Source organism: Podarcis tiliguerta (assembly GCF_965153285.1).
Source record: "Podarcis tiliguerta genome assembly, chromosome: 14".
In the NCBI taxonomy this organism is placed as follows: Eukaryota; Metazoa; Chordata; class Lepidosauria; order Squamata; family Lacertidae; genus Podarcis; species Podarcis tiliguerta.
The window spans coordinates 44,426,595-44,451,658 of record NC_139547.1 but is presented as its reverse complement, the minus strand read 5'-3'; the positions used below and the strand labels follow the sequence as shown (position 1 = coordinate 44,451,658).

General features: G+C 48.9%; 2 protein-coding genes across 3 annotated transcripts in view; both read left to right on the top strand.

Annotated features, from left to right (window-relative positions):
* Positions 1-20,137, top strand: part of MYH16 (myosin heavy chain 16) — a 59,560-nt gene extending 39,423 nt beyond the window's left edge. The window contains exons 29-44 of the mRNA XM_083413313.1: positions 1,624-1,710; positions 1,806-2,051; positions 2,159-2,276; positions 4,478-4,605; positions 5,352-5,548; positions 7,176-7,308; positions 7,776-7,992; positions 9,334-9,470; positions 10,935-11,038; positions 12,382-12,574; positions 13,444-13,647; positions 14,791-14,916; positions 15,443-15,613; positions 16,837-17,037; positions 19,308-19,540; positions 19,760-20,137. Coding sequence (XP_083269439.1) covers positions 1,624-1,710; positions 1,806-2,051; positions 2,159-2,276; positions 4,478-4,605; positions 5,352-5,548; positions 7,176-7,308; positions 7,776-7,992; positions 9,334-9,470; positions 10,935-11,038; positions 12,382-12,574; positions 13,444-13,647; positions 14,791-14,916; positions 15,443-15,613; positions 16,837-17,037; positions 19,308-19,514 — 2,469 coding nt within the window. The 3' untranslated portion in view covers positions 19,515-19,540; positions 19,760-20,137. The remainder of the gene's footprint in view (positions 1-1,623; positions 1,711-1,805; positions 2,052-2,158; positions 2,277-4,477; positions 4,606-5,351; positions 5,549-7,175; positions 7,309-7,775; positions 7,993-9,333; positions 9,471-10,934; positions 11,039-12,381; positions 12,575-13,443; positions 13,648-14,790; positions 14,917-15,442; positions 15,614-16,836; positions 17,038-19,307; positions 19,541-19,759) is intronic.
* CIITA (class II major histocompatibility complex transactivator) overlaps positions 1-23,590 on the top strand; it is a 1,021,617-nt gene extending 998,027 nt beyond the window's left edge. For both annotated transcript variants that reach the window (XR_014504902.1, XR_014504903.1), the window contains exon 20: positions 23,129-23,590. The gene's annotated coding sequence lies outside the window, so the exon portion shown is untranslated. The remainder of the gene's footprint in view (positions 1-23,128) is intronic.
* The last annotated feature ends 1,474 nt before the right edge of the window (positions 23,591-25,064 follow it).

The window sequence follows — 25,064 nt, the reverse complement described above, 5'->3', positions numbered from 1 at the left end:
GAACAAAACAGGATATATCAGCCCACTAACGATGCCTAGGTGGGGCAATGTAGAGTTTAATATTTTCAGAATTATAGAGTTGAGAGAAACACCAAGGATCATTTGGTCCAATGCAGGAATCTCAACTAAAGCATCCATGGCAGATGGCCATCCAAATCTCTGCTTAAAAACCTCCAAGGAAGGAGAGTCCACCAACTTCTGAGGGAGACTGTTCCCCTGCCAAACAGCTCCTACTGTCAGAAAGTTATTGCTGATGTTTAGTCGAAATCTCCTTTCTTGTCACTTGAAGCCATTGGTTTGGGTCCTACACTCCGGAGCAGGGGAAAACAAACTTGCTCCATCTTCATATATTTGAAGGTGGCTCGGGTGGCGCTGTGGGTTAAACCAGGGTGCCTAGGACTTGCCAATCAGAAGGTCGGGGGTTCGAATCCCCGCAATGGAGTGAGCCCCCGTTGCTACCCGGTCCCTGCTCCTGCCAACCTTGCAGTTCGAAAGCACGTCAAAGTGCAAGTAGATAAATAGGTACCGCTCCAGCGGGAAGGTAAACGGCGTTTCCGTTCGCTGCTCTGGTTCTCCAGAAGCGGCTTAGTCATGCTGGCCACATGACCCGGAAGCTGTATGCCGGCTACCTCGGCCAATAAAGCGAGATGAGCGCCCCAACCCCAGAGTCGGCCACAACTGGACCTAATAGTCAGGGGTCCCTTTACCTTTACCTCATATCTCTTCTCAGTCTCAACTTGTCCAGGCTAAGCATACCAAGCTACTGAGCTTCTTCAACTATTCCTCCTAAGGCCTAGTTTCCAGACCCTTGATCATCTGGCTTGTCTTCCTCTGCACACATTCCAGCTTGACAATATCCTTAAATTGTGGCACCCAGATGGGGGCTTAGTTTGTCCTTTTAATTGATGCTTTAGTTAGTATGTTTACTATTACAGTGGACCCTCCGGATACGAACTTAATTTGTTCCAGGGGTCCATTCGCACCCCAAAAATCACATAAATAGAGGTGCACTTCTGCGCATGCGCGCGGGGCGAAACCCGGAAGTATACACTTCCGGGTTTGCCATGGCCGTAACCCGAAGATTCCATATCCAGAGGGATACGTAAGTAGAGATACGACTGTATTATTACTATTATTATTATTATTATTATTATTATTACAGTGGTACCTCTGGATATGAATGGGATCCGTTCCGGAGCCCTGTTCACATGCTGAAGCAAACGCAACCCACGTCTGTATTATTATTATTATTATTATTATTATTATTATTACAGTGGTACCTCTGGATATGAACGGGATCCGTTCCGGAGCCCTGTTCACATGCTGAAGCAAACGCAACCCGCGTCTGCGCGTCGCGATTCGCCACTTCCGCGCATGCGTGTGATGTCATTTTGACCGTCTGTGCATGCGCGAGCGGCGAAACCCGGAAGTAATGCGTTCCATTACTTCCGGGTTACCGCGGAGCGCAACCCGAAAGCGCTCAACCTGAAGCAACTTCAACCCGAGATGTGACTGTATTCCTAACTACACCGAGCTGTCCAGGGGTCATCAAGGCATGTTGGAGGTGCAAAAGTAAATGAACAAACCAGTATTAAGATGTGTTCTTTCCCAAACTCCCTTCAGGTTGAGAAGCAGCGCAGCGACATCTCCCGGGAACTGGAAGAGCTCAGCGACAGGCTGGAAGAGGCTGGCGGGGCGACAACCTCTCAGGTATGCAGGAGCCAAGACGGAGGAGCCATTCAACCCATTACGCAGATGAAAGGTCAGGGTGGTCACCCGCTCCTTCTATGCCTTCCTGCCTCCAGATCGAGCAGAACCGCAAGCGGGAGGCCGAGCTGCTGAAGCTCCGCCGGGAGCTGGAGGAGGCCGCCTTGCAGAGTGAGGCCACGGCTTCCACCCTCCGCAAGAAGCACACGGACGCCATGGCGGAGATGACTGAGCACCTTGAGAACCTGCAGAGAGTGAAGTCCAAGCTGGAGAAAGACAAGCAGGTCATGAAGGCCGAGATTGAAGACCTCAGCGCCAGCATGGAGACCATCCAGAAGTCCAAGGTAGGGTCACTTTCTCCCGTTGGCAAAGACTTGGGTGCTCTTGAAAAGGTAAGAAGGATGCGAGCACCTCTTTGCTTTATATACCATCCGCTCCACGTCTTCTGCAGATGAATGCTGACGCTCATGTCCGCAAGCTGGAAGACAACCTGTCTGAAGCCAACGCAAGGCTGGCTGAGATGGAGAAGAACCAAGCGGAAATTAATGCGATCAGGAGCAGGCTCCAAGGTCAGGATCTTTCTAGACTGATTCGGTTGCCTGCAATGTTGCGTCCAACTCACTCTTGGGCTGGATCTATACTGATTGTAAAAACGCTTTTAAATTGTTATATAGCTCTCAATGCAATTTTGCATTACATTGCTCTACAGCACCCTCTGGTGTCCCATGTTTATAACGCATTTATTACATTTTAACTGACTAGTTCAGGCTTCCTCAAACTTGGCCCTCCAGATGTTTTGAGACTATAATTCCCAACGTCCCTGACCACTGGTCCTGCTAGCTAGGGATCATGGGAGTTGTAGGCCAAAAACATCTGGAGGGCCGAGTTTGTGGAAGCCTGGATTGTTTAGTTAGTCCTTGGTTTTCATATGCTGCTTAGCACTGCAGCAGACCTTTCTCCTTTATCTCCCTTCCTTTTCCTTCGTTCTCAGGCTTCTTACATGTCAGGTGTGGGGAAAGGCTGGCCCATTGGTCCATTTTCCCCAAACCATGCCTTTCAAGTGATGCCAGGATTTAACCCTCGCTCATCAGATGATGAACTAGAATAAAATCATGCTCAGTTTGTCAGCATCCCAATCTGTTTAATAGATATTCATAGAATCATAGACTTGGAAGGGAACACAAGTGTTATCTAGTCCTGCAATGCAGAAATATTTTGCCCAACGTGGGGCTTGAACTCACAACACTGAGATTGAGAGTCTCATGCTCTACTGACTGAGCTGTCCCCAGGTTGTGTGGAAACCTCTGCTATAAAGGAAAGCTTTCCCCCTTTTGTTTTAACTGAGGATTCCAGTGCAACTCCCTTCTTGAATCAGGAGGCACTGGAATCTTGTTAAAATTGAAGGGCCATCAACAGCCCAGAGCTGCTCTCCCAGCCTCTGAAAACCAGAGGCTGAAACACCAGCACAAAGCCCTTTGCAAAAGGGCTTTCAAGCAGCCCACAGCTGCTGTTGGAACCTCCAGAGGAGTGCAGGGCTGCTTGAAAGCTCTTTTGCTGGCTTTCATTCTTTTTTACGGGCTTTCTCTGGCTGTGCACACCTGTTCCCAGAAGGGAACTGGCAGGCACAGCCGACGCAGCAGGATTTAACCCCTGCTCAACAGCTGACAAGCAGGTGTTAAGGTCTGCTGTTTTGCGTGGCGAGTTCCCGCCTCCCCCCAGTAGGAATAAAGACACACAACACCATTATTTTAGGTTAATGGGCTAAAAATGGCCACAGCTTTATTGGTTACAGGTGATGAGCAGTATTGGCTTAGGCATTGGTCCTAACCGACTATATCCGACTTCAGCCCGTCCGCTTGAAGTCCGGGAAGGGTTAACAACCAGTAGAGGGAGTCCTGCTGATGCACATCAACTAGGAACTCCCCTGGGGTCACCGATAGGGGGCGTGCCTTAGGCCCTCACCTCCTTAGGCTTTGGACAGGGCCATGCCCCCCGGAACCCTTTATCGGACTACCCTTCAATATGTGTGGGAGGTGATGGGGCTTCCTCCCCCCCCCCTTCCATCTGCAGAACAATACCCCTACCAATGCGTAACCGCCAATGCCAAGGAAGTTGTGACGATTTGCTATGAGTTAAACGAAAAACCAAGTTGCTGGTGCCAATTTGCCAAGTGGAAAAATTCCTACCAGGCCCCTTAACGGCGACCAATTGAGCTCCATAGCAAGGTCAAGGAACGAAAACCTTAAAGGGCGGGAGGGTGGGAAAACTGGAGCAGCTGGAAGGCGGCAAAGAGGGAGATCCCCGGCTCTGGCTGCCTTAAATAGCGCAGGCTACACCCCCTGGGCCAGCCGATGACGTGGCTGAGGATTCCCCTAATCGCGCGGAGGCTGAGAGCCAGTCCCCACGTGCATGGAGAGGGCGTGAAGCCCGCAACACCACCTCCTCCCTAGGTTGGAAGTGGCTTTGTTGTGTGCACACATGTTCCCGTCTGGCACAGCCAAAGCAAGCAAGCAAAATGTAGCGTCTTTCTTCCTCGGCAACCCTGTGATTGATGTCTCTCCAAGTGTGGTGTTTGGGGCCAGCACTGCACTTAGGAACCCCAGAACAAAGGGGTTTGACAGGTGACCAGACCACCCACCAGCCAGTCGTGTGACACCACACAACCATGTGACGTCAACCCACCTGTCAAATTTGGCTCGTGAGGCAGAAAGATTCCCCGCCCCTATCGCAGACCCTTGAACCTGGGCTTTCCCCCTACTCTCTGCTACAGCTGAGAACAGCGAGCTGAGTCGGGAGCACGAGGAGAGCCAGACGAGGCTGAACCAGATTCTCCGCGTCAAGACGTCCCTCACCTCCCAGGTGGACGACTTCAAGAGGCAGCTGGACGAAGAGTCCAAGGTAAAGATGGGTGAATAATTGTATTGAAAAACATGCATGCCTCATCCAGAACTGCTGACCAGCGCCCCCTTGGGATGAACGAGAGTCCACCAGCTTCTGAGGGTGTCTAGCAGTGAATGAGAGTCCACCACCTTCTGAGGGAGTCTAGCAATGAATGAGAGCCCACCACCTTCTGAGGGTGTCTAGCAATGAATGAGAGCCCACCACCTTCTGAGGGTGTCTAGCAATGAATGAGAGTCCACCACCTTCTGAGGGTGTCTAGCAATGAATGAGAGTCCACCACCTTCTGAGGGAGTCTAGCAATGAATGAGAGCCCACCACCTTCTGAGGGTGTCTAGGAATGAATGTGAGCCCACCACCTTCTGAGGGTGTCTAGCAATGAATGAGAGTCTACCACCTTATGAGGGTGTCTAGCAGGACTGAGGGAGTCTAGCAATGAATGAGAGTCCACCACCTTCTGAGGGAGTCTAGCAGGACCAGTGGTCAGGGATGATGGGAACTGTAGTCCCAAAACAGCTAGAGGCCCAAGTTTGGGAAACACTGATGTAAATTGTAGCCCAACATCTGGAGGGTCACAGCTGAGCCACTCCTGGTGTGAAGAGTGTACCTATGGACCTCTCCACACATTGTGATCACCTGGGCTTACCAGGGTCGAGCCACGTAGGGCTGAAGGGCAGGGTAGAAATTTTAAGTAGAGGAACTAAACGGGAGACCGTACTAAGCAGCTACGGCTTTGGTGTCTGTAGGCCCGGAGCGCCGCCGTGGTAAGTCTAGCCAACACCAAACATGACCTGGACCTGATCAAAGAGCAGCTGGAGGAAGAGCAAGGCGGCAAAGCAGAGCTGCAGCGCTTGGTCTCCAAGCTCAACACCGAAGTCACCACGTGGAGGACCAAATATGAAACGGATGCCATTCAGAGGACGGAGGAGCTGGAAGAGACTAAGTGAGCCTGATTTTGGGGAGAGGGAGGGGGCTCCTGGTCAACCTTCTGAGGGCCATATGCTAGTGTTGGTCAGGGCCAGAGACAAGTGGGTGGAACAATACATGTAAATTATACTTTTGTACAGTAGGCACAGCGGGTGGCGCTGTGGGCTAAACCACAGAGCCTAGGACTTGCCGATCAGAAGGTCGGCGGTTCGAATCCCCGCGACTGGGTGAGCTCCCGTTGCTCGGTCCCTGCTCCTGCCAACCTAGCAGTTCGAAAGCACGTCAAAGTGCAAGTAGATAAATAGGTACCACTCTGGTGGGAAGGTAAACGGTGTTTCCGTGCGCTGCTCTGGTTCGCTGTACGCCGGCTCCCTCAGCCAATAAAGCGAGATGAGCACCGCAACCCCAGAGTCGGCCACGACTGGACCTAATGGTCAGGGGTACCTTTACCTTTACCTTTACAGTAGGCACACACAAACCATCACCTCTTTCTATCCTCTGTCCAGGCAAGGGAAGGGGATTATCAACGACCCTTTCCAACCACAGGAAAATACTCAAGCAGGGTGCAAAGCAGAGCTGGCCTGGAGTTGTCCCAAGGGCCAGACAGAGAAGGAATGTAGGAATTGGGCCTTTGGTGTGTTGGCACCTTCCCTGGAATATGAGACAGACGCTGTCCGTGGCGGAGGAAGAGGAATGCGGGGGGAGCACACCGCCCCGGGCAGCGCGATCCCTTTAGGGTGCCATCACGGCTGCCCCCCGCCTGTGCTGGGCACTACACCCTCGGGATGCGTGCCAGCCCCTGCCCCTGCCTGCTCTCAGCCCCCCAGTGCTGGAGCATGAAGCTCGGCCACTAGACGCTGTCGCTGTCGTCTTTCCATTCCTTTCCTCTTTCAACAAGTCTTTTAAACAGAGATTTCCCCCAGTCTGAATCTGCACTGGAACTATTTTTAAAACTCTATTTATATGTGGAATCACGTTTAAATGTTTGTGTGTGTGTGGTTTTTTTTTTATAAATGGAAGTGCTTTCAATTGCTCTTTGTTTTCTGGTTGTTCATAGTTTTATTTGTTTGATAACTTTTCATTCTGTTGTTGCCTGTGCTGGGACAAAGGTCCATAACAAACACAACACCTCCCCTGCTCTTTATGGTGTCCAGTATCTATCTTGGGGAATAGCCGATGTGCCGTCCACATGTTGCTGGAATTCCCACATGTTGCTGGAATTCCCCTGCCAGCCTGGTTAGGGGTGATGGGAGTTGTAGTCCAGCAACATCCGAGGTGCCAGAGGGTCTCCCATCCCCACATGGAGGGCTTTAAGACAGGCACGTTGAATTTGGTCTGGAAATTGGCTTGGAGCGAGTACGCCCAATGCAATAGCGTTGCAGCCTTCTCTGCTGTGGAATGGCCTCCCCAGATTAGTTCACCTGGCGCCTTCTTTCCAGTCAGATCCAGATATCTCCATCCTCATCCCTGTAGAGGGCTCAGGGAAAGTGCATAGAAGCACATCTCCAGTTATGGGCCTGTCTGAGAGCCAGGAAGGGATGCAGCAATGTCACTCTGGAAGGATGCTGCCGCCACCTACGGTATTAAACCCACAACCGATGCAACACTGACTTGCATTCTCGTGTCGCGGTGTCTTGTTCCAGGAGAAAGTTGACTGCCCGGCTGCAGGAGGCAGAGGAGACGGCTGAAACGGCTCAAGCCCGGGTGGCCAGCATGGAGAAGAACAAGCAGAGGCTGCAGATGGAAGTGGAAGACCTCACTCTGGATCTTGAGAAGGTACCCAATTCACAGTTCCCAAAACTGTTTAGGGAAGTTTTTAATGACTGATGTTTTCATGTATTTTTAATCTTTTTATGGAAGCCGCCCAGAGTAGCTGGGGAAACCCAGCCAGATGGGCGGGGTATTAATAATAAATTATTATTATTATTATTATTATTATTATTATTATTATCATCATCATCATACCTCATGTTATGTTTGCTTCAGGTTGAACGTTTTCAGGTTGCATCCCGTGGCAACCTGGAAGTACTGGAAAGGGTTACTTCCGGGTTTCGCCGCTCGCGCATGCACAGACGCGCAAAATGATGTCACGCACATGCGCAAAAGTGGTGAATCGTGACCACGCACGCGCAGACGCGGGTTGCGTTCTGCTCATGTTGCAAATGGACCTCCGGAACGGATCCTGTTCGCAACCATAGCTACCACTGTATTATTAAATGCCCCGCTTGACTTTCTCTCCCCAGGCCAATGCAGCCTGCGCAGCCCTGGACAAGAAGCAGAGAGCCTTTGACAAGATGCTAGCGGAGTGGCACCAGAAGTGCGAGGAGCTGCAGCTGGAGGTGGACAACTCCCAGAAGGAGTGCCGCATGTACATGACGGAGAACTTCAAGCTCAAGACAGCCTACGAGGAATCCTTGGAGCACTTGGAATCTGTGAAGAAGGATAACAAGACTCTCCAGGGCAAGTGTTTCCGGGGCTGTGGATTCTCTGTGTTAGGAAATAGGGTGGAGACAAGATTTGGTTCAGTTCCAATCGGAAGGCAAACTGATCTAATTCTCACTTTCTGAAATACAAGACACAGATAGAAATACGGCCCTTCTTCGAAATTTGCGCTTCCATGAATTTTGCCTTGCAGTTCTTAAGCAAAGTAACACATGAGAGCTAGTGTGGTGTAGTGGTTAAGAGCAGTTGACTTGTAATCTGGTGAACCTGGTTTGCTTCCCCGCTCCTCCACATGCAGCTGCTGGGTGACCTTGGGCTCGTCACACTTCTTTGAAGTCTCTCAGCCCCACTCACCTCACAGAGTGTTTGTTGTGGGGGAGGAAGGGAAAGGAGAATGTTAGCCGCTTTGAGACTCCTTTGGGTAGTGATAAAGCGGGATATCAAATCCAAGCTCTTCTTCTTCATTTCCAAAAATGCATATCCTAGAGCAGGGGTTGGCAAGGTGTACCTCGCCTGGGCCGGTTCACTCCCGGGAGATCGCTCCATGGGCCAGAGTGTGTCTGGGCCACAGAAGTGCTGCAGAAGCGAGTCTCCGCTCCGCACTGTGCCGGTTTAGCGCAGCGTGCAGGGACTCGTCGAGCAGGTGGCTTGTTTCGGGGGTGGCTCAGGGGGCATTTAAACGACCCCCATGGGCTGCTTGTGACTCTTGGGCCGCAGGTTGCTGACTTCTATCCTAGAATAAAGTGTGTAAAGGTAAAGGGACCCCTGACCATTAGGTCCAGTCGTGGCCAACTTTGGGGTTGCGGCGCTCATCTCGCTTTATTGGCCGAGGCAGCCGGCGTACAGCTTCCGGGTCATGTGGCCAGCATAACTAAGCCACTTCTGGCAAACCAGAGCAGCGCACGGAAACGCTGTTTACCTTCCTGCCGGAGCGGTGCCTATTTATCTACTTGCACTTTGACATGCTTTCGAACTGCTAGGTTGGCAGGAGCAGGGATCGAGCAATGGAAGCTCACCCCGTAGCGGAGATTTGAACCGCCGACCTTCTGATCGGCAAGTCCTAGGCTCTGTGGTTTAACCCACAGCGCCACAGAAGTGAAAATAAACATACAAAATGTATTTCATTGGAGGAAACCACATACAAATGTGTGCCTGTTGGGCAAAACTACATGCAAAAATTGCTTCTTAGGTGAGATTCGCACTCAAACGTTGATGGGTTTTCATGAGTTGTTTTTAAATCACAAATTGGTACGGAAGAATGAGAAGTGTGGTGGAACGGAAATGGAGAGATTTGTACATCTCCCCCGTTTGCAACGGAAGCATTGAAAAGATATTTGTGTGTGCTTTTTCCCCCCTCAGAGGAGATTAAAGATCTGATTGACCAGCTGGGCGAGGGAGGAAGGAGTGTCCATGAGCTGCAGAAGATGAAGAAGAAACTGGAGCTTGAGAAGGATGAGCTGCAGGTGGCCCTGGAAGAAGCGGAATCGACCCTGGAGGTAATGATTCCTTGTTTATTTATTCAGCATTAGTAGGACTTCCCCTGCATGTGAAGACAGGCTCTGGAGTATTGAGCAGACAAGACCAGTAGAGGGTCCAGTGGTCAAGAAGGCAGTTTCTGCATGTGGTGTAGAGGGAACTGAGGGGCAGATGGGGCTTGTCAACCTGGGAAGGCAGCCCATCTAGGAGAAGGAAAACTCTGATCCTAAACCTCCATGGCCTTACGGGATATCTTCAGGAGAAGAAAAGGCTAAGGAGTGAAACCTCCACAAATCCAGAGTGGGGTTCCTAAGATGGTTGGATGGCGCCTTGTACGCCTCCTTCCAGCAACTCCTGCAGCCAAGCTGGTGCCAAACGCCTTGCTCTGCTTTCCTTTGGACCACATCAATGAGGTCAAGGCTGTGTGTCATGTGGGCAGCCCAGGACCTCCATGCACACTGCCCAGGCTTGCGCCCCGGGGTGGTAACTTTGGTGCTGCAAATTCAGCAGTTTGACTTCACCTCTGGAGATACACTCCATTGTGTCTTGAGACAGATGAACGCCAACACGATAAACATTTATCTAGCGTTTCCGGCTCTGCAAAGGGCATCGTCATCCATATTCCGTTGGGCTCCTGCTCAGTCAGAGGAAGTGGTGCTTCTGAAGGCCAGTTGCAGGAAACTGCAAGAGGGAGAGTTGCTGTTGCACTCAGGCGGCCTATGCGAAGCCTGAAAGCAGAATTTGAGCATGACAATACTCTGCACGCTTGCAATTCCCAGCAGCTGGTATTCAGAAACATCATTGCCTCTGACTAGGGTGGCAGAGAATAGCCATAAGCTGGGCTAGAAGCCTTTGATTGATCCTATGATTCGGATATGCTATGACAGGCTTCCTCAACCTCGGCTGTCCAGATGTTTTGAGACTACAATTCCCATCATCCCTGACCACTGGTCCGGCTAGCTAGGGATCATGGGAGTTGTAGGCCAAAAACATTTGGAGGGCCGAGGTTGAGGAAGAGAAAAGAATAATGGTACATGAAAAAGAAAATAAGAATAAGCTTGATTGGCACCTGAGCTTCTAAGGTAAGTGTCGGGACTTATGTTCCTTGCCGAGCTTGAAGGGGGTTCCAAGTCTGTTATGTACTGAGTTGAATAGGATCCAGAATGCAGCAGTCTGATTGGTCCACAGGAGCCACCCAATCCAGCTCCAGGTGGAAGTGAATCCGCAACCTGATTCGCCCACAGGAGAATCCTGTGGGGCCCATTGTGTAAATAATGTATATAAAGCAGACATTCTGGGGGAACTTCCATTCCTCCTCACCACTATGAGCTGAATAAAGAGCATGAAATCCACTCTCGACTCCAAGTATATTTCAAAGTCCTTTGCCCCACATCGCTCAGACAGCCCCTACTAAAGTAGTCAGTAGTTATTTTCACCTTTAAAGAGCCTGTCATCCACATGTTTCCTTGTGTTTCTGCCGACAGGTGGAAGAGAGCAAGCTCATCCGCATCCAGCTTGAACTGGCGCAAGTCAAGGCAGACATTGACAGGAGGATTCATGAGAAGGAGGAGGAATTTGAAGCCACAAGGTATGGAGCATAGAAGGTGTGCGAGAGGCAGGAAGCAGAAGGTTAAAACTGGGAACAACAAAACAAGAAGTATTTGAGAGAGACGAGGTTCTCCCCTTTTTAATCTTTGTTTTAATCCTCACAACCACCCTGCGAGGTAGGTTAGGCTGGGAGACAGTGGCGAGCCCAAAGTCACCCAATGTGCTGAGTGGGGATTTGAACCCTGGTCTCTCTGTCCCTAGTCCAGCACTCTAGCCACTGCTCCACACTGCCACCCAGTGAACATTACTTCTCATTTTACAGCAGTTCTATTTGGAACACTCGTTAACTTATTTGGGATATCAGTGGTTGTGGGATTTTGAGCTTTCCTTGTTCTGGAAAAGTGGCTGATGATGATGTGTGTGTGTGTGTGTGTGTGTGGTTTTCTTTCTGGTAAACATTTCTGCAGCCTCCCCCGCTGCCTGCATTCCCCAATTTGAGAAAGCCCAAGTGGGGAGGTATAAGTTCACGACATCTTCCTCTGGCCTTTTATGGGAGTGCAGGCACCTGGGGAGGCTGCAGAGGGCAGAATGCTAGGTGAGGAGGTTTAAAATGAAAGGAAGGAGACTTGGCAAGGTAACTGCATCAAATACCCGTATCCCATCCATAAGATTTTCATTGACCATTTCAATCCTCTTTGATAATTTTCAGACGGCATTTCTTTATTCAGTAATGTACAATGACGAAATGCAGGATAATTTTTTGGCACAGCACAAATGTTATCCTCATGACAATCCAGTGAGGTAGGCTTAGGCAGAGAGAGAGAGAGAGAGAGAGAGAGAGAGAGAGAGAGAGAAAGAAAGCGGGGGGGGGGAGAGAGACAGACAGACAGACAGACAGACAGACAGACAGACTAGTGTAAGATCCCCAACTGAGCTTCATGACTGAGAGGGATTGAGACACTAGAAGAAGTAAGAATGGATATAAAAACTTATGGAACATGCAGAAATGGCGAAACTTACTGGACGAATAATAAATCCAGATAACAAACATTTTTTTAAATAAAAGAATGGAAATGGTTTATTGAATATTTACAGATAAATTGTAAACAGATAAAAACATTAGCAGGATTATTGTAATAACCTGCCGTTTTATAAAAGTATATATTTACAGTAGATAATTAAACGAGCAAGTTAAATGAATTTGGGTATGCAGAAGATATTAAAAAATAAATTTAAGGAACCGCAGAAAGAGGGGGGCGGAAGTCAAATTTTGAAACGTTAAATTGATTGTGAAACTAATGAAAGGTATAAATTTGAAAAGTATAAATAAAAAACTAAGGGGGGCGGATTGAGACAAATGGATGCCTTTGTTCTCCCCGGCAGGAAAAACCACCAGCGGGCCATTGAGGCTCTTCAATCCAGCCTGGAACTGGAGGCGAAAGGCCGGGCTGAGGCACTCCGTCTGAAAAAGAAGATGGAGACCGACCTGAATGAGATGGAGATCCAGCTGGACCACGCCAACAGGAACAACAGTGAGCTGGTCAAGACTCTGAAGAAACTCCAACAACAGATCAAGGTGAGAAAAAGATCATGAGGAAGGGAGGGAGAAGCCAGGCGGAAGAGAATATGGTGCCTGGAGGGGATGGTCTTCTGAGGAAAAGCTTTGCAGCTTAACACAAGTTGGAGAAACCCCCGGGTTGCTTGTTCTCCTCAGACACAGCTGGCAAGGTTGATCTCAAGACCTTCTGTGGTCTTCTTGCTTGTTCTACAGCTGAGCCAAGGCTCTTGCTCAGTCAAAATGTGAACCGAAATGCCTTTCTTTCCAACACCCTACACTGAGCAATGGCTCTTTTCAGGGCAGATTATGTACAGTTTGGCAGAGTTCAGATTGGGTTGTGGGCAGATTGGTCTACAACCAGTGTAAATGAGATGGAGTTTGATAGGCCAACAGCTTGACTCAGCCTAAGGCAGCTTCCTAGGTACAGGTTGTAGCTATCCAAGTTCTGAGAGTAGACCCATTGAAATGAGTGGAACTGAGTTAGCCACACCAAACGATGTTGCTGATTTCATTATTTGTAACCCACCCATCTGACCGGGTTGCCCCAGCCACTCTGGGCATAAAAACACAATAAGACACCAAACATTAAAGACTTTCAGACACAGGGCTGCCTTCAGATGTCTTCTAAAAGGTGTATAGTTATTTATCTCCTTGACATCTGATGGGAGGCTGTTCCACGGGGTGGGTGCCACTGCTGAGGAGGCCCTTCATCTGGTTGCCTGTAATTTCACTTCTCACGGTGAGGGAACCACCAGAAGGCCCTCGGAGCTGGACCTCAATGAACGTGACTAATATTAGGTACAGTGCTGCAAGCCCAATGTGTAACCTATCTTCTGGATCTGGGGTGGTCCCCAGCCTGACCCTACTGGTTACTTTTCCACCTGCAGGACCTCCAGATCCAGATGGACGAGGATGCCCGCCAGCATGAAGAGCTCCGGGAACAGTACAACCTCCAGGAGCGCCGCCTCAGCCTTCTCCAAACGGAGCTGGAGGAAGTTCGCACCGGCCTGGAGGGCAGCGAGCGCTCCCGCAAACTGCTTGAGCAGGAGTTGGTGGAGGTCTCCGAGAGGCACAATGAACTCAATGTCCAGGTGGGGACAGAGGATAGTCACCTGCCTGTCTTGGGTGTGGGTTGGCTGACTAGCTGGGCAGTTTGATGTGCAGCATGTTGAACCCGGTGGTGAAACTAAGCAGACGCATGCCCTGCTTAGACCAGTCAACGGAGAGCGGTTCATTAGGGCAAATGAGGCAGCGCTGCTTCACTAGCCTGACCGCCCTTAGCCAGCCCCTAGAAGTCATCGACTGGCTGGACGCAGAGAAATGATGGGAGGAAGTGGCTGGGGAACCCAGAAGGGAAGGAGGCTCAGAGCCTGGGCAGTGGTGGTGGGATGCCGCCGAGTAGTCAGACTGGGAAGAGGAGGTGTCGGAAGCTGAAGGAGTAACAGGGCTTAGTGAGACGGGAGAGTCTGTGGCAGATAGAAGTCCAAAATCAGAGGCAGAAGCTGAAGCCGGAGAGGAGGGAGGTCAAGAGGCACAGGTGAGCCCAGGTGGTGAAGAGTCATGGGTGTCTCCCCCTCCTGCTGTGACAAAGCTACCCTCCCTGCTGGTCTCCCAGAACCAGCAGAGGCATGAAGAGGGTGGAGGAGAAATTAGCCTCATACAGGAACAGTCTCAAATTGTTTGAGAAAAAACCCTGGAGATAAGGGGACAGCTGTGGGGAGGTGGGGACTTTCAGTCTTGGCAACTGATTTATGTCTAAGACCTAACGGGAAGGAGCTGCTTTGCTCGTTAGGTCGCACTCTCCGCCAAGTCTGTGAAGATAATGTTTTGGCAAATAAAGAGTTAACTCCATGCTTGAATGGTGTGATTTACTGCCGGCTCACTCTTTGATACTGTCCATCTGCCTTCTTACTTGCCGCCAGTCCAGATGGTGGCACTCCCTGTTGACTTTCTTCCTTAGTCGCATTATAACCCCTTGCAGAACTCAGCAAGGAGGCAGGGACAAAACTAGACTAAGCTGGCTCTGCCTGTCACTGGTTTGGGTGCTACCTGTTGTTGGTCTCCTTGCTTTCTGTCCTATCAGGCCCAGTGGGCACTGGCCATCATTACAGGCAACTGTCTCAAAGCATGCAATAAAAAAGAAGCATTCAGGCACCAGAACAGGCAGTCTGGCTCTGCATTTCTGCGACGACGTACGCAATTGCTTATCCCAAACTCTTCTTTTCCCTCTGCAGAACCAAAGCCTGCTGGTGATCAAGAGGAAACTGGAATCTGACCTCCAGCGCATCACTAATGATCACGAGGAGCTCATCAGCGAGTTCCGAACGGCGGACGAGAAAGCAAAGAAGGCAGTGGCTGATGTGAGTTGCATCCCTGCCGAATAAGGCTCAGTGATAATTACAGCCTATTATTTCCATGGTGGCAAATACAAAGGGATTGTGATGGATGAGGAATCTCTTGCTCTTCATTCATGTTTGTTTATTTTTTAATCAGACCTCGGTCAACTCCAGGCTATCACTATTTTGCAGAAGGGACTGTGCACCAAAAATTAAGATTTGCACACTTAAATTGGATTAAAGTGATCTGGCACAACATTTTTTTAAAAAAAACACCAGGTTATTTGCAGTTAGGAAAGTGATGGGGAAAGTAAACAGAGACCATCAAATAGACGGCATTGCCTCACTTTCCCACAAAGCTATCAGGATGCACACTCAATAAACAGGATGAGGCCAGCTACTTGTGTTCCACAGCCCTGAGTATCACTCAACATTCCCCTTCCTTCCATTGGGCTGATCTGAATACAGTACATGAGATGGAGCCGAGTTCTGACACTTGCTGCTCTTGGTGATTCTAATACTTACTTCTTACCCTCCCCACCCCTTCCAGGCGACCCGCATGGCAGAGGAGCTGCGCCAGGAGCAAGATCACTCCATGCACCTGGAGAGGATTAAGAAGAACCACGAGGTCACCATAAAAGACCTGCAAGTCAAGATGGAGGAAGCTGAGCAAATGGCCCTGAAAGGAGGGAAGCGAACCATCATGAAGCTGGAGACCAAGGTAGGAGGACGCTTCCCCCTTGCCTCTGACCTCGTCCCCAAAATATGCATGTTGCCAGACCAAAGATGCACAGAGTCTGAATCCCTCAGATTAACCCCAGACCTGCCGGGAGCAGAGAACCCTGAGGGCCACAGAAAAGGCAGTTAAGAGGAGAAATCATTCCTTTTTTTTAAATCGGCATCTGCCTCAAGAGACAATGGAGTGTGCTTCCAGGGGTGGAGTCAAACCGCTGTGTTAGCAGCACCAAAGCGACCTCCCTGGGGCACAAGCCAGGGCAAGGTGTATGGAAGTCCTGGGTTTCTCACATGACAAGACCTGGCTGGTGTGCTCCAAAGGAAAGCAGAGCAAGATGTTTGGAAACAGCTTGGCTGCAAGAGTTGCCAGAAGGAGCCATATAACGCACCATCCAACCATCTTAGGGACTCCACTCTGGATTTGTGTGGGGTTACTCCTTAGCTGCTTCTCCTCCTGAATATGTCCTGCAAGGCAGCAGGGGTTTAGGATCAGAGTCTTCCTTCTCCTAGATGGGCTGCCTTCTTAGGCTGACAAGTCCCATCTGCCCCTCAGGGAAATCATAGAGGTGCATCGAATGATGCGCAGGAATTGGACAGAGAGAGGTTTCTCTCTCTCTTTCTTTCTCTTTCATATAACGCTAGAACTCACGGTCACCCAGTGAATTCAGGATAAGACATTGTCTTAGGTCCTTTGGAAAGGGCTGTAGCCCTGTGGTAGGAAATCTTGTTTGCACGCTGGCAGTTCCAAGTTCAGCCCCTTGCCCGAAACCCTGGACAGCTGCTGCCAGTCAGTGTCGACCAGGGCTCAGCAAACGTTTTCAGCAGGGGGCTGGTCCACTGTCCCTCAGACCTTGTGAGGGGCCGGACTATATTTTTTTGGAGGGGGAATAAATGAATTCCTATGCCCCACAAATAACCCAGAGATGCATTTTAAATATAAGCACACATTCTACTCATGTAAAAACACCAGCCAGGCCCCACAAATAACCCAGAGATGCATTTTAAATAAAAGCATTGTAAAAACACACTGATTCCCGAACTGTCCGCGGGCCAGATTTAGAAGGCGATTGGGCCGGATCCGGCCCCTGGGCCTGTGTTTGCCTACCCGTGGTGTAGACAGTCCCGAGCGAGAGGGACCAAGGATCTGACTCGGTTTAAGGTAGCTTTCGACATTTCCGCGGCCTCAATCTCCCGCACCCCCTTTTCCAGATCAAGGAGCTGGAAACAGAGCTGGACTCGGAGCAGAAGCGCCATGTGGAGACGATGAAAATTGTGCACAAGAACGAGCGTCGCCTGAAGGAGCTGGTCTTCCAAACGGAGGAGGACCACAAGACCAACCAACGCTTGCAGGAGCTGGTGGAGAAGCTGCAGAGCAAGATGAAAACCTACAAGAGGCAGATCGAGGAAGCTGTATGTACCAGGAGTGGCCTTGAGCATCATTTCTCTCTTCCCCTGCCTCCTCCCTTGACAGGCACATTAACTAGGGGGTGGGGAATCGCATATAGAACTGGGGCTTCCAAACTGTGTGTGGGAATGTTCTGGGGTACAGGAGGATATATTGACTAATTATATCCTTATCCAACTTGTGCTAACAAGTTCCCAAAATATCAGCAGAGTTTATAGACATTACCCTTTTAAGTTCGCAACGGTAACGTCTGCACAGGTTCGCTAGAACCTCTATAATAATTACTCTGGTAATTTCCCCTTTGTTCCCTCTTAAAATACAAGACACGACACAGTCTTCATAAAAGTATAAAAGAGTTTGCTCACGTTCTGTTCACAATATGATCCCAGAAGGCAGACAGACTTAAAAAGGTTACATACACTTAGAATCTATCTTGTAGCAAGATAGTCCTTAGCTCCTCTCTTGGCTGGGAGCCAAGAGAGCATCCTTAGATGTTTCCTCATCGAAGGAAGATGGCAGAGAGAGAGAGATGGCTGCCTGCCCTGTGCTTTTACATTTACCTGCACAGCTGAGGCCACACCCACCTCTGATCACATGCAGAGGAAGTCCGTCCCCAGGAAGTTTACCTGCTTGCTAGACAGACATCCCTCCCCATGTTCTAACATGTACACTCTATGAATGTTGTCATTGACTGCTCCTGTGTTTACATCCCACACTGTGATCCGCAGCTGGGAGGTGGCACATCTTGTTGCATTGAACATTGGCACTTATTTTTAATTGCTCCTTTCGTTTCTTGTGTTCTGCTCTATTGCACTGCAGTCTAAATTCCATGGAATTCAAATTGGAATGTGATAAAAATCAGCACATAAGGAACAAACAAAGCCCTTTTATTTGAGAGGGCCATCAGGCTTGCTTAAAGGGCGCATGATGTGCAGATGTGATGTCGCTGCCACTTGCCGCCATCTTCCACCTCACTCTGCTTTAACTTCAGGGAGCGTACTCTAGGAACAATGCATTTCGGCTTCGGTCACATCTACAACACGCATTTTAAAGCACATTTAAAACACAAGTCTCCCCCCACAGAATCCTGGGAACTAGAGTGCTGAGAAGTGCAGCTCTGTGTGGGTACAAACTACAGTTCCCAGGATTCTTTTGGGGGGGGGGAGCCACAACTGTCAGGAATTCCAGCTTGGCCCCGCAACTGTGGGTGCCAGAGACTGTGGGTGCCATGCAGCGTGCATGGCCCTGGCACTGAAATTTGTGGGTGTCTGGCCCCTTCATGGGGAATTTTGTGGGTGCTTGGGCACCCAGGGCCTCAAGGAGTTGGCACCTAGGATGACTGTTAAAAGTGGTACAACCAGTGGAATATTGTTACCGATGGATAGCAACCCGTGAAGCACTCTGGAGTCACCCCTTGTTCCATGTAAAGCTTTTATTCCTGCTGCAGTCTACATCATCATAAATTCACACTACAATTCCCATCATCCCTGATCATTGGTCCTGCTAGCTAGGGATGATGGGAGTTGTAGTCCCAAAACAGCTGGCGACCCAAGTTTGGGAAACACTGCTTTAAACCTATTAGCCATCTCCCCGTCACTTGTGAGGCTGACACCTTGCGAGTCAGCATTTCCACTTAACACAGAGTCGATACTCGCACCACTCCCAACAGCTATGAATGTGAAAGTGGTTGAAATGTGCAAAGATATATGGCACGGATGTGTTCCTGGTATGCCCCACAGAGAAACTTACGGTCTTCAAATAAAAACATCTTGAAGGTCCCAGGCCACAGAGAAGTTAGGCTGGCCTCAACTAGAGCCAGGGCTTTTTCGGCCGTGGCTCCGATCTGGTGGAACACTCTGTCACAAGAGACCAGGGCCCTGTGGGACTTGACATCTTTCCGCAGGGCCTGCAAGACAGAACTGTTCCACCAGGCCTTTGGCCAGGGCACAGCCTGACTCCCTCCCTCGGCAATCTTCGCGGAGCTCTGGCCCAATGGTTACCAGTGGCTTGAATTAATTAATTTTATAATGAATGATTTTAGAGTGTTGTTTGTGCTGTACTTTTGTACTGTTTTATTGTTGTTAGCCGCCCTGAGCCCGGCTTCAGCTGGGGAGGGCGGGATATAAATATAATTTATTATTATTATTATTATATTATTATTCCTGCTACGAGATGTTTGGGGAAACAGTTAAACGCAGGCATGCATCTGCTCCCAGCAACTGGCTGTCCAGTACAAAGCAACCAAACTCTTTCCCCCCACTTCAACTCCCTACAGGAAGAACAGGCTAACCAGAGCCTGGCGAGGTACCGGAAGACTGTGCATGAGTTGGATGATGCTGAAGAGAGGGCTGGGATGGCCGAGTCGGCCCTGAACAAACTACGCACGAGGCACAGAGTCTCAGCAGGGAAAGCATTCACCTCCGTAGAAATAATCCAGGTGGCCAAGTCCTCCAGCTCCTCCAAGTCAACGGCTGAGGAATAGCTCCCGTCTCTTTGAACCTGCAGCTGGTAGGTGTGCTATTTCTGCCCTGGTTTTTAAGTGATCTTAGAGGGGCTCCCTTTAACCTTCTCTCCCCCCCCTCCCCTTTTATGAAGATCACCCACTCTGAGACCCCACAGCTAATTCTCCCCTGGCCTCCTTGCTGGCTCAAGTAGGACCAATTCAGCCAGCTAGCCCTCTGTACCCTTTTGCAACTGACGTTGTCCCAACTGTGCTTAACTTTGCAGGCGGATCGACGAAGCATCTCCATGCAGCTGCCTCTTGCAGGACGGCTTCCCTAGAGAGGACTGGAGCAGCTTAAGGCAATGGAAAAGACACTCAAGAAGGGAAGTTGAAAGTGAAAAGAATGGGGAGAAATGGGGGTTAGCAAAGCATCCACCATATACAGGAGCTTGAAACCCCATCTCTTCTCCCAGAGTGTATTTTATTTACCAAGAAGGTTATATTGATATGTTTTCTGAGTTGGAACAAGTCTGTTCTCCGTGCACCCTGCTTGCATTTTCATGTCAAGGACGGAAAATGTTACGAAGGCGAGGCCTCAGCTGTCTCCTGCAAAATAGTCCTGAATGCATAGTCTTAATAAAGCTTAATCCCATAGAAAACAACCTTGGTGAGCTCTTATTCTTTCTTTCCACGGCTGTGCATGGATATGTTGGTTTAGCAATGATTTTGAAGAGAGGAACTGTTTGCTTTTCTTGGTTTGTATCCCGCCCTTTAAATAAACGCCCGGGGCAGCTTATGATACAAAATGAAGGGTGCATCAAATAAAAATATTTAAAAATACCTCAGATAAGGGGAACTTCTGGCCCTCCAGACGCTGTGGAAATACAGTGGTGTCTTGCAAGACGAAATTAATCCGTTCCGCGAGTCTCTTCGTCTAGCGGTTTTTTCGTCTTGCGAAGCAACCCTATTAGCGGATTAGCGCTATTAGCGGTTTAGCGGCTATTAGCGGCTATTAAAGGCTTAAGGGATTAGCGGATTAGCTGCTAAAAGGCTATTAGCAGCTTAGCAGCTTAGAAAAAGGGGGTGGGGAGCGGAAAAAAATCTCAAGACTCGCAAGACATTTTCGACTTGCTAAGCAAGCCCATAGAGAAATTCGTCCTGCAAAGCGCATTGAAAAATGGAAAACCCTTTCGTCTAGCGGGTTTTCCGTCTTGCGAGGCATTCGTCTTGCGGGGCACCACTGTACAACTCCCATCAGTTCAGCAAGGCAGGTTTGAAGGGAGTTCTAGCTCAAAAAGATCTGGAAGGCCAGAGTTCCCCATACAGTGGTACCTTGGTTTTTCGAGTGTAGTCTGTTCCAGAAGACCGTTTGACTACTGGAATGTTTGAAAACCAAGGCGCAAAGGGTGGTCTGCAGAAAACAGGGGGAAAAAACACGTACATGTGCAGAAGCCGTTCGACTTCCGGGGCGCGTTTGAAAACGGAAGCATTTACTTCCAGGTTTCCGGGGTGTTTGAAAACAGAGGTACCACTGTACCTGCTTCACATTCAGAAAGAAGTCAATGTGAGATAAATAGAGTTATGCGGGTTTTCTGAGCATTAGAACATTTTCTGGGAGGGGAAATGCTATCCAAATTAGGGTGATTTGGTGAGGGTAAGTTGTTTTGGGGGTTCCTCCCCTCTGATGCTATATATAGTGTAATAAATGAAAATCTGCCCTTCTTCCCTTATGGAGGACACAAGAGCCCTTATAGATTCGTTTGCAGGTTCTCCATCGGTCAGAGAAAATAACAGAGGCCAACCAGAGAATATTGAGTAGCAAAGCAGCTAGTAAGCCTGATCTTTATTGAACTGTTGCAACAGGGTGCCCCCTTCACACGCAGGAGGAGGACCCTGAACAAAAGTGTGCTTGCCCTTATATAGACATTTTAAATTGCCCACCCTGGAGCTCAAGACCACCCCTCCATACATCATACATACATCACAGAAAGGGTGTAGCTCAAGACCACCCCCCAGATGCATCAAACCTAGATCATAGAAAGGGCGGTCTACAGCAGAAATCTGAGTGCGTTGTTTATCTCCTGTCTGGCAGGTTACCTGTTAATGCTTACTTGACTGGATACCCTGGGGAGCCTGGCCAGTCTTTTGTAGTGACAAATACTTAGTTCCTGAGCCAGGTCACAGGCTCACCCTATTCATACACAGATATACCCTTAAGACAGGTTTTGTGAAGGAAAAGACAATGGGGAGGCTTTTCCATTTTCCTTTGACTTTGCAGAGAAAACATTTGGTCAGTTTGGGAGCCAAAATGGTTCCAGGGCAGCCCTCCTGTGCTGCCTCAGACATGTGGCCCATACATTTATGTACGTGTTTGCCTGGCACAGCCATGAACATTTATTTTATATATATATATATATATATATATATATATATAGTGGTGCCCCGCAAGACGAATGCCTCGCAAGACGGAAAACCCGCTAGACGAAAGGGTTTTCCGTTTTGGAGGTGCTTCGCAAAACGAATTTCCTATGGGCTTGCTTCGCAAGACGAAAATGTCTTGCGAGTTCCTGCGATTTTTTTCCGCTCCCCACCCCCTTTTTCTAAGGCACTAAGCTGCTAATAGCCTTTTAGCAGCTAATCCGCTAATCCCTTAAGCCTTTAATAGCAGCTAATAGCCGCTAAACCGCTAATAGCGCTAATCCGCTAATAGGGTTACTTCGCAAGACGAAAAAACCGCTAGACGAAGAGACTCGCGGAACGGATTCTTTTCGTCTTGCGAGGCACCACTATATATATATATATATATACACACACACACACACACACACACACACATATGACCTTATTTTTTTATTTCAATAGCATCACAGATTCTCCCTGCTCACTAGGCCCTGTTACCTCTTCAGCTTCCAACACCTCCTCCCAGTCCTTCTCCCTCTGACCATGCATTGTCCTACCACCATTCCCAGGGCTCTGGTTTTTCTTCCTCTGGGCGCTCCCCAGCTGGTTCCTTCCACCATTTCTCTGCATCCAACCAATCCATGTCACCATTTATCTTTGCCACACTTCATTCCAGCAACCTCTCCCGTTCTTAGAGAAACAAAGTTAAGTGGGAAAGTTAAGAGATTGCCATAAATTATTTCTGGCCAGCTAAGATTTGCTGCATTATATATTCCTGCTTGGGGTGAGTAGAGGAGATACATCTCCGAAGTGTTTCCCTTTCCCCGCAAACAAAGACCTCTTGGAAAATAATACTGTATTCACATGGCACTGTGTTCCGTTTATGCATTTTTTAGCTGCCCTAGTTGCAAAGCTTTTAATCTGTAAAAACCTTAAAAAAACCAACCCTCCTGCCACAAATCAATGCAGAAACAGGGCAGTCATTCATGCTCTTACCAAATGTACTATTGATGCCCAATTTTGCAGATTTATCAGGAGAATTAAAGATGGCCATCCTTATGTGCACTTGCTTAGAAGCTGGGATGGGCACTAAAAACAAAGGCTTTTATTAAATTCAGTAGTTCTTGCACCCAATGAAATGTATGTAAGACAGCACAATTCTATATGCAGCAGTAAGCTCTGGAATTCAGTTGGGCTTGCTCCCAAGCATGTATAAAATCTGAAAACTCTTCTACTTTAGAGATCGCTCGTAGCCGAGTAAGGTTGTCTTCCATAAACATGGTTTTAACAATGTGACTGTGGAGGCTAATTCTGGATCCACACATCCAGGCGGAGACCCGCAAAAAATCACAGGCGGGAGAAGCCTGTGAACGTGGGATTCGGCGGGACCTTTTGCGCCTCCCCTACTCGTGGGGAAACCCAGTTTTGGGGATCTGGAGCGACGTGGGGTGAGTGGCGTGGTGCATCGAATCGTCTGCTTCTTCCATGGAGCAAAGCCGCATAGCTGTTGCCGGAGAGCACTGACTTTTTCTTGTGGACAATTTGACTTCAAAGTAATTACCCGTGAGTAGAGCTGAAGTGGGAGAATTGGATTTCTAAAAGTTTAATTAGGCATCAAAACGGGGAGGTTCAACACAGGAAGTCCGCCTTCCCCTTATGCAAATAGACTGAAGCAATGAGGCTGCAAGCTGAAGTCTTCGAAAGCCCTTTGTAAAACACACATCCGCCCACAGTGGGGACATTGATTTCCGGGTGGGAGTTGATCACGGTGTGGATTTGCCAAGGGTGCCTCCCTCTTAGCACGTTTCTGTCGGAATCGGGGGGGGGGGGTGTCGAAAGGCCAGCTGGCTCGACCCCAGCTGAAACATCTCCCCTCAGCCTTGCCGCTGCAGAGATTCATCAACCTCTGCTCCGACATACATCAGCGACTCAAGCTTGCAGACTTGAACACGCTTTACTCAGCAGTGTAAACTGCACAAGAGGCTTGATGCTGCACATACTAAACTATGCATTTATTATACATAAATCAGAACAAAGAAACATGTCATCTCTCCTTGCCGTCTTCTCGGAGTGAGACTAAAAACTAAAGCAATACAGAGTGGAAGTTCTGCTCACGCCAGCAATCTGTGCTGGAATGTAAACAGACATGTGACACGCAACAATCCCATGTCTGCAGCAAAGGGTGGAATGGAATTCCCAACAGTTTCTCCCTTGTGTCTTGAGTTCGAGTGTCTTCAAAGCCCATGACACCTTTGGTAAAGGCTGTTCTCGCAGGCAAGTGTTTCCCAATTGTTGTTTATACTATATTTTTAAAAATTTGCCTTGTCTTTAAACCTCTTTTGTTGACCACCAGCATCACACTTTCCATTTTTAAGTTTGGAATAGAGTAGTTGCTTTGGAAGACGATAATCAGGCATCCGCACGTGACCAGTCCAATGAAGTTGATGTTGCAGAATCATTGCTTCAACACCGGTGATCTTTGCTTCTTCCAGTACACTGGTATTAGTTTGCCTGTCTTCCCAAATGATGTGTACATTTTTTGGGAGACACAGTTGATGGAATTTTTTGAGGAGCTGGAGATAGCATTTATAAGTGGCCCATGTTTCACAAGCATAAGGTTGGTAGTACAATAGCTTTGTAAACAAGCATTTTGGTTTCCCTGCGAAATGTCCAGAGTTCTATGAGAAACACGACTAGAGCCAATGGATGGCAGGGAAGTAGGAGAAACTTCTGAACTGTCAGAGCAGTTCAATAGTAGAACAGTCTGCCTTGGCTCCTCCTGTGCTTAAGCAGGGGGTCAGGTGGCCATCTGGTCAAGGACACTGTTGAGATGTCCTTGAACTAATCAAGAGACTGGATCGATCAACAAGATCTCAGCCTTGCAACGCAGCCCCTTTGCAGGTTTATTCCAAAGTCCCATGGAACTGAATGGAAAGGTTCAACCTATGTCTTGCCATGTTCAATGAGGCCCCCAGAAAAGTGGGCATGAGATTATCGGGAATTGACCCAAGAGTCATCTAGTCCAACCTCTGCAATGCAGGAATCTCAACTAGATTGTACATGACATGTATGAGAAATGAGATGAGATACATTCCTCTCCTCCAGGCAGCCACACCACCCACTTTGCACCCAACTGGGACTGAGCCAACCAGCCTCTTTGTCAACCCTCCCCCATCCCTTTTCTGCACT